This window comes from Pristis pectinata, chromosome 3 (assembly GCF_009764475.1).
Source record: "Pristis pectinata isolate sPriPec2 chromosome 3, sPriPec2.1.pri, whole genome shotgun sequence".
NCBI classification, from domain to species: domain Eukaryota; kingdom Metazoa; phylum Chordata; class Chondrichthyes; order Rhinopristiformes; family Pristidae; genus Pristis; species Pristis pectinata.
Window position 1 is genome coordinate 46,363,839 of NC_067407.1, and position 12,013 is coordinate 46,375,851.

General features: G+C 41.3%; 1 protein-coding gene across 3 annotated transcripts in view; it reads right to left on the reverse strand.

Annotated features, from left to right (window-relative positions):
* Positions 1-12,013, reverse strand: part of abl2 (c-abl oncogene 2, non-receptor tyrosine kinase) — a 99,778-nt gene that overhangs the window by 11,271 nt on the left and 76,494 nt on the right. For all 3 annotated transcript variants that reach the window (XM_052012632.1, XM_052012630.1, XM_052012631.1), the window contains exons 4-7: positions 10,377-10,649; positions 5,689-5,773; positions 4,308-4,485; positions 3,886-4,070 (exon numbers count right to left, since the gene is read on the reverse strand). In XM_052012632.1, the coding sequence (XP_051868592.1) occupies positions 3,886-4,070; positions 4,308-4,485; positions 5,689-5,773; positions 10,377-10,649 (721 nt within the window). The remainder of the gene's footprint in view (positions 1-3,885; positions 4,071-4,307; positions 4,486-5,688; positions 5,774-10,376; positions 10,650-12,013) is intronic.

Below are 12,013 nucleotides of genomic sequence, written 5' to 3' on the forward strand. Positions count from 1 at the left end.
GAGAGGGGAGGGTGAGCAGCCAGAGGTTTAGCCCATATTGGTACCAATGACATAGGCAGGAGCAGGGATGAAGTCCTGCAAAGGGGTTTTTAGGGAGCTAGGTAGAAAGTTGAAAAGCAGGATTTCCAGGGTTGTAATCTCAGGATTACTACCTGTGCCACATGCAAGTGAGGTGAGAAACAGATATATAGTGCAGTTCATGTGGCTAAGGAGCTGGTGCAGGAGGGAGGGCTTCAGATTTATGGACCATTGGGCTCTCTTCCAGGGCAGGTGGGATCTGTACAAAACAAGACTGTTTGCCTCTGAAATGGAGGAGAACCAATACTCTCACTGCGAAGTTTGCCAGTGCTACTTGGGAGGATTTAAACTAGAGTGGTCGGGGGATAGGAACCACAGCAGCAGGACAACAGGTGGTAGGGTTGAGGGCAAGGAAGATGATATGACAAGAAAGACTGAAAGGAAGGACAGCAAGGGACAGGCTAATAAACATGGTGGTACTGATGGGCTGAAATGTGTTTATTTCAATGCTAGGAGTATTATGGATAAGGAGGATGAACTTATAGAGTCTGGATGAGTACATGAAATTACTATGTTGTTGTCATTAGAGACCTGGTTGTGTGAGGGACAAGACTGGCAGCTCAATGTTCCTGGATTTTGTTGTTTTAGACATGATATAGAGGGGGTAAAAGAGGTGGAAGAGCTGCACTACTGATCAGGGAGAATGTCACAGCAGTACTCAGGACACACTGGAGGGCTCATCCAGAGGCAATTTGGGTGGAGCTTAGAAATAAGGAAGGTTCAAGTACGCTGATGGGATTATACTATTGGTCCCCAATAGCCGCCAAGGTGGAGGAACAGATATGTGGACAGATTATGGAGAGGTGCAGAAAATACAGGGTTATTATGGTGTGGGACTTTAACTTCCCCAGTATTGACTGGAACTTCCTTTCTACAAGAGGCTTAGATGGGGTGGGATTTCTTCAGTGCATCCAAGAGGGGATCTTGAAACAGTTTGTGGAGAGTCCAACTAGAGGAGAGAAATATACTGGACTTAGTTTTGTGAAATGAGCCAGGCCAGGTGACAGACCTGATTGTGGGTGAACATTTTGGGAATAGAGACCACAACTCATTATGTTTTAAAATACTTATGAGTAAGGATAACATTGGATCTTGCAGGAAGGTACTAAATTGGGGGGGCGGGGGGTGCATATTATGACAGGATGAGACAGGAGCTAAGGGGCATTGATTGGGAGTAGCTGCAGTTGGACAAGTCCACGTCTGATATGTGGGAGTTTCTGAGAGACCAGTTGATCAGAGTTTGCAATTGGCATGTTCTGGTCATGAGCAAAGACAAGGATGGTAAGGTAAGGGAACCTTGCATGACTCGAGAGGTCCTAAATTTAGTCAGGAAGTAAAAGGAAGCATACACAAGGTTTAGGGAAGTAAAAATCAGACTGGGCCCTTGTCGAATATAAAGGCAGCAAGGAAGCAAAGACAGCAGGATCAAGGAGAATTCCAAGGCATTTTATACTTACTTTAAGAAAGAGGATAACTAAGGAGAGGGTAGGTCCGATCAAGGATAAAGGTGGGAATTTGTTCTTGGAGTCCGAGCAAGTGGCTGAGGTACTAAATGAGTACTTTGTGCCGGTATTTACTGAGGGAGGAGGATTTGGAGGATAGTGAAAGCAGAGTGGGGCATGCTAAGGTGCTGGGACATTTTGAGATGGAGGTGGTGGTGCTGGGTCTTCTGCAAAGCATTGAGATGAATAAATCCCCAGGACCTGATGGCATATATCCCAGAATATTGAAAGAAGCAAGTGAGGAGATTGCTGGGGCTTTGACAAGGATCTTTGTGTCCTCACTAGCAACAGGCGAGGTCCCAGAGGACTGGAGAGTAACAAATGTTGTGCCTTTGTTCAAGAAGGGAAATGGGGATAATCCAGGTAATTATAGGCCAGTGAGCTTCATGTCAGTGGTAGAGAAGCTGTTGGAGAGGATACTGAGGAATAGGATTTGTGCACATTTGGAAAGGCATGACCTGCTTAGGGACAGTCAGCATAGCTTTGTGCAGGACAGGTCATGTCTTACAAACTTGATTTGAGTCTTCTGAGGAGGTGACAAAGGAGCTTGATGAGGGCAAGGCAGTGGACATTATCTACATGGACTTTAGTAAGGCATTTGATATGGTCAGAAGATAAATATTCATGGGATCCAGGGTGAATTGCAAGTGTGGATTCAGAACGGGCTTGGCCACAGAAGACAGTTGGGGTGGAAGTCTGTTACTCTGGCTGCAGGTCCATGACCAGTGGTGTTTCGCAAGGATCAGAGCTGGGACATTTTGTGATATATCTCTCTCTCTCTCTCTCTCTCTCTCTCTCAATGATTTGGATGAAAGTGTAGATGGGCGGATTCACAAGTTTGCAGATGACACCAAGACTGGTGGAGTTGTGAACAGTGTAAAGGACTATCAAAGGATACAGCAGGATGTAGATCAGTTGCAGATATGGGCAGAGAAGTGGCAGATGGAGTCTAATCCAGGCAAGTGTGAGGTGTTGCCTTTAGGAGGTCAAATGAAAGGATAAGGTATACAGTCAATGGTAGGACACCTTAATAGCATTGAGATACAGAGGGATTTTGGGGTCCAGGTCCATAGTTCACTGAAAGTGACTCTGTAAGTGGATAAGGTGGTAAAGAAAGCATATGGCATGCTTACCTTCAATGGTAGGGATGTTAAGTATAAGGGTAAGGAAGTCATGCTGCGGCTATATAAAACTTTAGTCAGACCGCACTTGGAGTGTTCTGTGCAGTTCTGATTGCCCCATGATAGGAAGGATGTGGACAGGGTGCAGAAGAGGTTTACCAGGATGCTACCTGGATTAGAGGGTATGAGCTGTAAGGAAAAGTTGGACAAACTTGGGTTGTTCTCCCTGGAGTTTAGGAGACTGAGGGGATACCTGACAGATGTTTTAAATTATGACGTATAGATAGGTATACAATCAGAATCTTTGCCCCAGAGTAGAAATGCCAAACACCAAAGGACATGCTTTTAAGGTTGGGGGGGGGGGGGGGGGGTGGTGGAGTTGAAAGGCGAAGTGAGGAGCAAGTTTTTTTTAAATGCAGAGAGTGGTAGGTGCCTGCAATAGGTTACCAGGGGTAGTAGTGGAAGCAGTTTGGTGGAGTTTAAGAGGCTTTTAGATAGATACATGACTATGAAGGGAATGGAGGGATATGGACGATACACTGGAGGACATTTAGTATAAATTGGCATCAAAATTAGCACAACATCATGGGCTGAATCACCTGCCCAGTGCTGTACTGTTCTATGTTCTAACTGCTAGCACTTCCAACTAAGATCTAACTACCGACCTGGCGCTACACAAATGTATCTTGCATAAAAAACTAGCATAATAATTCAACCAAACTGCTGATGGAATTCAATTAACACTTTAAAATCACAAATTTTGTTTTTTTTTGTTTTAAATCATTAATTCTTAAAGATGTAAATCAAATGTTAAAACTTGTAAAGTAATTGCACCCACCAGACAATGGAAAAAGTTGCCTGGAAGTAGGAGGACATTGTTAAAACAACACATTTAAAGAATTTTATTCTGTTTCTGTAAGAATCACATAACATGATCAGAAAATTAAACTGTGACAATAAGTTTTGCCAACAGGGGTGGAATTTGGTTGAGCTTATTGAATAGAATGCAGGAATTTTAAGAATAAATGCTTTTTATCTTCAATGTTCCAAAATAGTAACTTGCTTCAATTTTAATCTCAGGTTCAAAGGTGAAGCATGAAGTTCAGCTCAGCCCAACACTTCTGAATAATGAAGCAATTTCATCTCAAACCCAATGTTCATTAAACCACAATGCAATAACGTACCCCACACATCCGATTTTATGGAAAACGTGTTGTAGGCAAGGCTTTCTGGTGCAGTCCATTTAATTGGGAATTTAGCTCCAGCGTGAGCAGTGTATGTATCACCAGTCATTAACCTACTTAGACCAAAGTCCGCAACTTTCACCACGTGATTTTCACCAACGAGGCAGTTACGAGCAGCGAGGTCTCTGAAATGAAGAGACAATCAATTTGGCAAAATGTTTGTATAATAGATTTCATCAACAACATGGCCAATAACATGCAAATGTTAAAATAAGTTCCTTATTGAATTTGTTGAGGAATTTTCAAATATTTTATGCACTTTTCAAGAGTTGTTCATCATGCCAAAATAAAAGAGAGAGACTCTGGCCAATTATCGAACCATAATTCTGGAAGTGTATTTTGTATTATTTTGAGTGCCTGACCTGTGAATGAAGTTCTTTTTCTCCAGGTACTCCATGGCAGAGGAAATCTGTGTAGCCATGTACAAGAGCACCACAGCATTCACCTCCTCCCGGTTGCATTCACGTAGATAGTCCAGTAAATTCCCGTGAGGCATGTACTCAGTAACGATGTAAAACGGGGGTTCCAAAGTACAAACACCTAAAGACACAGAATCACACATTATTTCCGTTGATAATCCATCCATGTGCTCACACAGCCCAGTGGGGAACAACACAAAAAAAACCCTTATTTTTGTTTGATATCACTTTGTATACATTTCAACCTGAGTTTAGGCAATTAACTATTTTGAAAGGACCTATTTACGTAATGTCAGGTTGTCCCTATGTAATTACGAAAACAAAGGACGTTGATTTGTAGCTACTGTAGGAAATCCTACAACCTATTTGCACATAACATAGGTCATAAACAGCAATGACCATCTAATTTGCATTGAACATACAGAGGGATAAAGATCAGCAAAGATCAATGGGGATGAGTTCCCTTTATCTTTGAGTAGTATCATGGGCTTTTTAACCTCTATACAAGGTTCCAGTTTTACATCCCAGGTTTCAGAACCTAGCATTTCTGATGAAGCAATTTGCCCTCAGTTCCACGCCAAAACACCAGCAAGACTCAAGGTTCTGGTCATATTCACACAACACAGAAACAGGCCGTTCAGCCCACCATGACTGTGCCAATCATCTAGTGCTTATCTAGATGCTTCTGAAACATTGTGAGAAAACCTGCCTCCACCACTCACTTCAGCCACATGTTCCAGATTCCCACCACCATCTGGATGAAAAAATTCTTTCTCAGATCCCCTCTAAATACTTTACTCCTTATCCTAAATCTAAGCTCTCTAGTTTCAGACACCTCTACAATGGGACTTAAATCCATAACCTTCAGACTCAATGGTACCACTGAGTCATAGCTAGCACCATATTCTTGTGAAGAAAATACAGCATTCATATTCTGCACTTTCTCAACAGGTCAATTAACATTCACATTGCTAATTGTGGGAGGGAGGGGTTAGATAGATCTTAGAGCAGACTTAAGTGTCAGCACAACATTGTGGGCCAAAGGGCCTGTACTGTGCTGTAGTGTTCTACGTTAATTGTGGAAATCAAACCATAGCCTGAAATGTTTGCAAGATTTAACATTTAATATGCAGCATGAGCAGAATATGCAGCTTACAAAAACTCTTGATTATAATCACTGGAACGGTTCACAATTTGCCGGTTAATTTCTTTATTCCTTTGGCAAAGGATTGGCAGGGAAGAACTTAAGTGTTCAAAAACAAGCCAAATAGTGAAGTGCACTTTTGTCAATGCAGGGATGAGAAGAGATTTCAAAAACACTAACCCAGAAGTTGGACCAAGTTTGGGTGTTTAATTTCTTTCATTACAGCAGCTTCTTTCAGAAATTCCTCCACCTCCATTGTGTCCTCCTTTCAAAAAAAGTAAAAAGTAGTTAACATAAGACACCTAACATAAACTGTAAATACACAAACAAAGACACACACACATTAAAATATCACAAATTTTATGATTATCTTCTGCTGTAGATTTTTTTTGTTGCATCAGTTCACAATCTTTTTCTGCTCTCTTGGTCTGCTCGACTTCCTCATCTGCAGATCTCAATCAGTGAGGATTGGTAACAACTTCCCCTCGGTGACCATCAATACAGGTGCACCTCAAGGCTGCATGCTTTAACTCCTCCCCTACTTGCTATACACACATGAGCGTGGCTAAGCACAGCTCTAATGCCATATACGAATTCACTGACAACACCACTGTTGCTGGACAAATCACAGGTGGTGATGAGTCAGTGCACAGGAGTGAGATGGAACAACTGGTTGAGTGATGCCACAACAACAACCTCTCGCTCAACGTCAATAAAATTAAAGAACTGATTGTTGACTTCAGGAAGGGGAAGGAGGGTGAACATGCTCAAGTCTACATTGGGGGATTGACGGTGGAGAGAGTCAGTAGCTTTAACTTCCCGAGTGTTCACATATCAGATGACCTGTCCTGGGCCAGCATATAAATGCAATTACAAGGAAGGCATACTAGTGTCTTTACTTTCTTGGGAGGTTAAGGAGGTTCGGCTTGTCACCGAACACTCTAACAAACTTCTACAGATATACAGTTGAAAGTATCCTGACTGGTTGCATCATGGTCTGGTACGGCAATTCAAATGTACAGGAACGCAAGCAACTGCACAGAGTAGTGGACTCAGCCCAATACATCACGGGCACATCACTCCCCACCATTGGTAGGATCTACAGGAGGTGCTGCCTCGAGGTGGCAACATTTAACATCAAAGATCCCCACCATCCGGGCTGTGCTATCTTCTCACAGCTATTATTGGGTAGGAGGTACAGAAGCCTGAAGTACAACACCACCAAGTTCACGAACAGCTACTTCCCTTCAACCATTTGGGTTCTTGAACCAACTGGGACAACCCTAATCACTGCAGTTTAGCAACACTATGACCACTTTGCCCTAAAATGGACTTTTTTTTTGTTCTAATTGTGTTCTTGGAAAAATTTTTTAATTTATGTTTGACTTATGATTTTCTTGTGAATGCTGCTTATATGATGCTGTGTGCCTGCGATGCTGCTGTAAGAAAGTTTTTCATTGCACTTGTGATGACAAACTTGACTCTGACTTTGATATTAGATAGCAACTGTAAGAATGTGAGGCAGTCAGCGTGTGCTGTTTATCAAACTTTGCAAGATCACTAGCTGAACATACGTATATGGCATATGACTGGTTTTGCCCATTCAGATTTGGCTGGACAAAGCATTATTGGCCTCTGCTTTCATCTGCGAAGACTGCTTGGTTTTCCAAAATCACCCGAGAATGCAAAGAGGACCTGATCTTCTTTTCTTTCCTGAAAATAATCTTCTTAAAATCCTCTCCCTTCTCATCCATTCTTACTGCCAATAACAAATATGAAGTGCTCCGAGATGAAGAGAAATTTGCTCCAATATTAAGACAATCAATGCCATCATCTTTTATTCCAGTCATAATCTCCATTCCCGAACCACCAATTCCATCGCTCTTCCAAGTAACTAAACTCTGTTGCGATTTCTCTAACTTCCGGTAACCTCACCCCTTCTCTTTCTCCCCCACCCCCCAACTCCTTTGTCTTCCTTTATTCCTGTGGCTCCCTTCCCCCACCTTGATGACCTGCCCATCTCCTCTCCTCCATCCTTTATTCCTTAGTTCACTGCGTTCTCCGACTGGATTCCTTCTTCTTCAGCTCTTTCCACCTATCACCTCTCAGTTTATTACATCTTTCCCCTCCCCTCACCCACCTGCCTTCCCCCTCTCACCCTGACTCACCTATCACCTGCCTGTTGTGCTCCTCCCCCTCCCACCTCCTTATTCTGCCTTCTGCCCTCCTCCTTTCCAGTCCTGATGAAGGGTCTCAGCCCGAAACGTTGACTGTTTATTTCCCTCCATGGATGCTGCCTGACTTGCTGAGTTCCTCTAGCACTTTGTGTATTGCTCCAGATTCCAGCATCTGCAGAATTTCTTGTGTCTGCAAAATGTTGGTTATCAGATCCATACCTTCTCCATAATTTTATATTTCCTCCTCACTAACATCCTAGAAATCAACCTTGTTTGGCTTGTTCACTGCTGAAACGCTTACCCATGTTTACATTACCTCTGGACTTGACCATTCTGTTACATTCATGGCCAGCCTCCCTCATTCTACTTTCCATAAACTTGTCAATCAAAACAATGCTGTACTTGCTCTGATTCATTCTTGCTTGTCCAGTTCTGACCTGTGCTGGCCTTTTTAAACAAAAAATTCTCCATTTTGTTTTCAAATCCTTCAAGTTTTCTATGATGAAATCTCCTTCAGCCTTAAAATCCTTGAGATACCCCTCGTGATTTTGGCCTCTTGAGCATCTGAATTTACTCATACCATCACTAATAACCATGCTTTTGGCAGCCAATGCCCAAACTTCCAGAAATCCCTCCCAAAATCTCTCTGGCTCTTTACCTCTCTTTATTCCTCCTTGAATGCCCCCCCACCCCTTTCATCTACCCTGATGTCTTCTGTGGCCGAGTACTGTTTCTTTTATTTGATGATATTCCTGTAAAGATGATGTTGTTATATTAAAAACGTAATATACAAGGAAGTCATAGTGACTGTTGGAATTTTAGCCAAAAGTGTGCACAAGTTCACCTGTGCATTGTGCACTCCTCCATGTGAGAGGATGGGCTGGATAACCTGTCTCTGCAAGAATTCTTTTGTGCTTGTAATCTGTAACTCACACCCTCAATGCAACTCTTTCTGTCAGTTAATGCTGAGGCAATAGCAACCAGGTGATGGCAGATAATGGAAAAGATTCAAGGATGTGCTGAAAAATTGCAACACACCACCTACTCTTGAAAATGCCTGAACCATGACTGTGCAACAAGTATTGTTTGTTGGCCAATAGAAACTGCACCCATCCCTGTCTAATAGGATGTCCATAAAAATATTAAATAATATGGGGGAAAGTGTTCACCTTGCTTAATCCCTCTCATGATAGTGATGGGCCTAATCTTAGCTTTGCCAATTCAGGATGGCATGGAACCTCAAACATGAATGGTGGAAGGACAGCACCACCTCCCAAACTCCCTAACCATCCACTACATCGATGACTGTAGTTCATGCACTGGCCACATCAGTCACCTCCGAAGCCATAAAACCGAAGCAAGTCATACTCAACCCCAAGAGAGCCCAGCGTGACAGTGGGCAAGCAGCAGGTTCATCAGTTGCTTAAGTCACGTGGAAGTCAATTTGGCTGATGCTTTGCTCTTGAAAATGTGTCCTCTGGACTTGTCCTTGCCTTTGCAGAGTGGATTTGCAATTTTATCAACACATTTTTAAAGTAGGAAAAATTTTTAACAAATGGAAGATGGTGTTGTGCATCAATAGCTAGTTTGTTAATTGGAAAATTTAAAGCCCACAAACCATAGATTATATTTCATGAGCAAAACTTCAGTTGAAGAGCATTTCTTGAGAACACTGGAGCTCTGCTGGGAACAAGACCCATGAAAATAACACTGATATTGTAAAAAGCAGGAAGTTCTTTAGTCAAAACCCTTGTATCGTAAGCAGTTTTTTTATGAAATTGCAAACCAGAACCTTTATTTTAATACTGCAAACTTCATTATAAATATGGGACAAGAACTGATGAGCAATAACCACTGTAGTCCTCAAGCAAAAGCTTTGCTACAATTAATAAGATCACTTAACAGAAAGGAAATAAACAGAAATAAGCAAAGTAGAATTTTGCAAAAAGCTTGTTCTGAGTTTGATAAATAACAGGATTTCTAATAATCCGACCATACAGTTTAGAGTTCAGATACCAGAGCCAGCAAAAGCAGGTGGGTTAGAGGAAGAAAAAGTTCAATAGCAATTGCACTATAAAACTAATCAGCTCATGTATCCAAAAATCAAATCAGAGCAGAGATTAGCAACATATGTTTTTTTTTTCTAATTTCAATGTTAATCCTGCTAAACTACGATCAGCACAGAAAGTTCGTTAAGTTACATCCCACCCCCTTGCCCCTGACCTAATTTTCCCACTACCTCCACCTTGCACTACCCATCATCCTCCAAATCTGATTTTTCACCTTCCAATCTATCACCCTTCCAGAGACATGTCTGGAAATATTTTCCAGTCTACTGCCAATATTAATTGCCTGTAACCTGTCATGAAAGATCAGACTCATTCTTTCTCCTTTCAGAAAACATACTAAGCACACTATGGCTACAATAAAGAACAAACTTACTTTAAAGCATGAATTTAAAACACATGATTTTTAGCCAGAACAAATTGTTCTACCTATGGCCACACTTCCTCAAGCCATTAACAACTTTTAATCTGTAACATACAGGTATAAATAATTCTTATGAAATTACAGAGTTGCATATGATTTTTGAGATGCAGCTTAATATCACAAACCTCTGCATTTTAATGTCACAGACCAAGTAAAATGTTACAGCATTTGCTCATTTAATAGTAGAGCTCTAATATTTACCTTCAGTGTTTTAACTGCTACGGTAAGACTGTACTTCTTCCAGACTCCAACGTACACCTCCCCGTACTGCCCTCCGCCTAGTTTGTGTTTCATTGTGATGTCAGTGCGTTCCATCTCCCACTTGTCATGTATGGGAGAAACTCCGTAAACAGTGGGCTTGTTGCATTTTGGAGCAGGGTAGTGCAGGGTTGTGACCAGCCCGTCGGCCACGGTGGAATGGTGATGAACAAGCTCTGCCAATGTATTAAAACGACTCTCTGCTGTTACGTACACCTGAGGAAAAAAAAACAATCACCTATGGGGTGGCTTTTCTCTGCATGGAGGTAAGTAGTTGAACAAGCTCCAGTGCCTTTGAAATACATTGAGTTTTCCAAAACCTCAGAGCACTGTTTGAAGACATGCATTGTGTATACGGATGAAATAATACAGAAAGATTAGAGTTGGTCTTATTTTCCATTATTTAATTCTATTACAATTTGAAAGATGGCCCGTTCTGCAAAATCATAATGACTGACTTCATCTTATTTCTGTCCCTGGTCTATGCAGCTCAGTGAGTCTTTGAACAATGCAGGCCAGACAGAGGAGAAAACTGGCAAAGTGAACTAATTTAAATGGGAAATTCCATTTTCTTTGGTATTAATAGTGTTATTTCAAGAAAAGTTGGAAGATCTTGGCCCTTGTTCTGAATTCTCTTGTCTGGCTGCCCATCTTTGAACTAAGCCATAAAAGGAAGATTGCGAATGAACACATGAAAAATTATAAATCTGTTCACTCTATCCTGCCAGCAAAAATAAGGAGTTGGGGTATGTAACACATGGCAAGAATAAACAGGAATTTTATTTCAAATAGAGAGAGTTAAATTTATCCATGTCCTTATATCCCAAAGCATCTCAGTGTCTTTGAGTTATTCCTCATGTCTTTAAACAAAGGTAACTAAAGCTACCAATTCACGTACAGCAGGATCACAAAGAGCACAATGAATGAACCGGCAACTAATCTATTTTTGTTTGGGTCGGTTGAGGCAGTGATACTGATAGGACATGCGGTAACTCCCTTGTTCCTAAAACACAGCTCAACAGCCTTTGTTATCCGGTTCAGCAAGCAAATAGAGTTTCTCTTTTGAAAAATGGCAGGACTAATAATTTATCATTCCCCTGGTAAAGCTCAAAATATCCTTGATTACATGTGCTTGAATTCTAAAATAGGGCTGAAATTCAACTTGTTCACACAACTTTTAAATATTATTTAAAATGTTAAGATGTTGAAGCATTTTGGCCAGCAATAGGAATATAATGCATTAGGGCTTTTAAAAAAAATGAGAATGGATTTTAGCAATTCCCATAGAACCTCCAATTGATGTCAATAGCTTTACACATACGGATTTCAGTCATGGCTGCTCATTTAGCAACAGTTTCTGGGTGGGACAAGTGTACACATCACAATGATACCTTTTGTTAGTAAAGTCTTGAAGCTTTCCTAAAACAATTAAGCAGATGACTCATTATCATTCCCTTACTACGACAGCTACTCGTGACTAAAATAATTGGGATGGATCCCAGTCTATGATGCCAATTTCATAAATGCTGCCAGCTTACCATAACCACTTCCCTCAACTTATTGGCCCAGCTGAAAAAAAC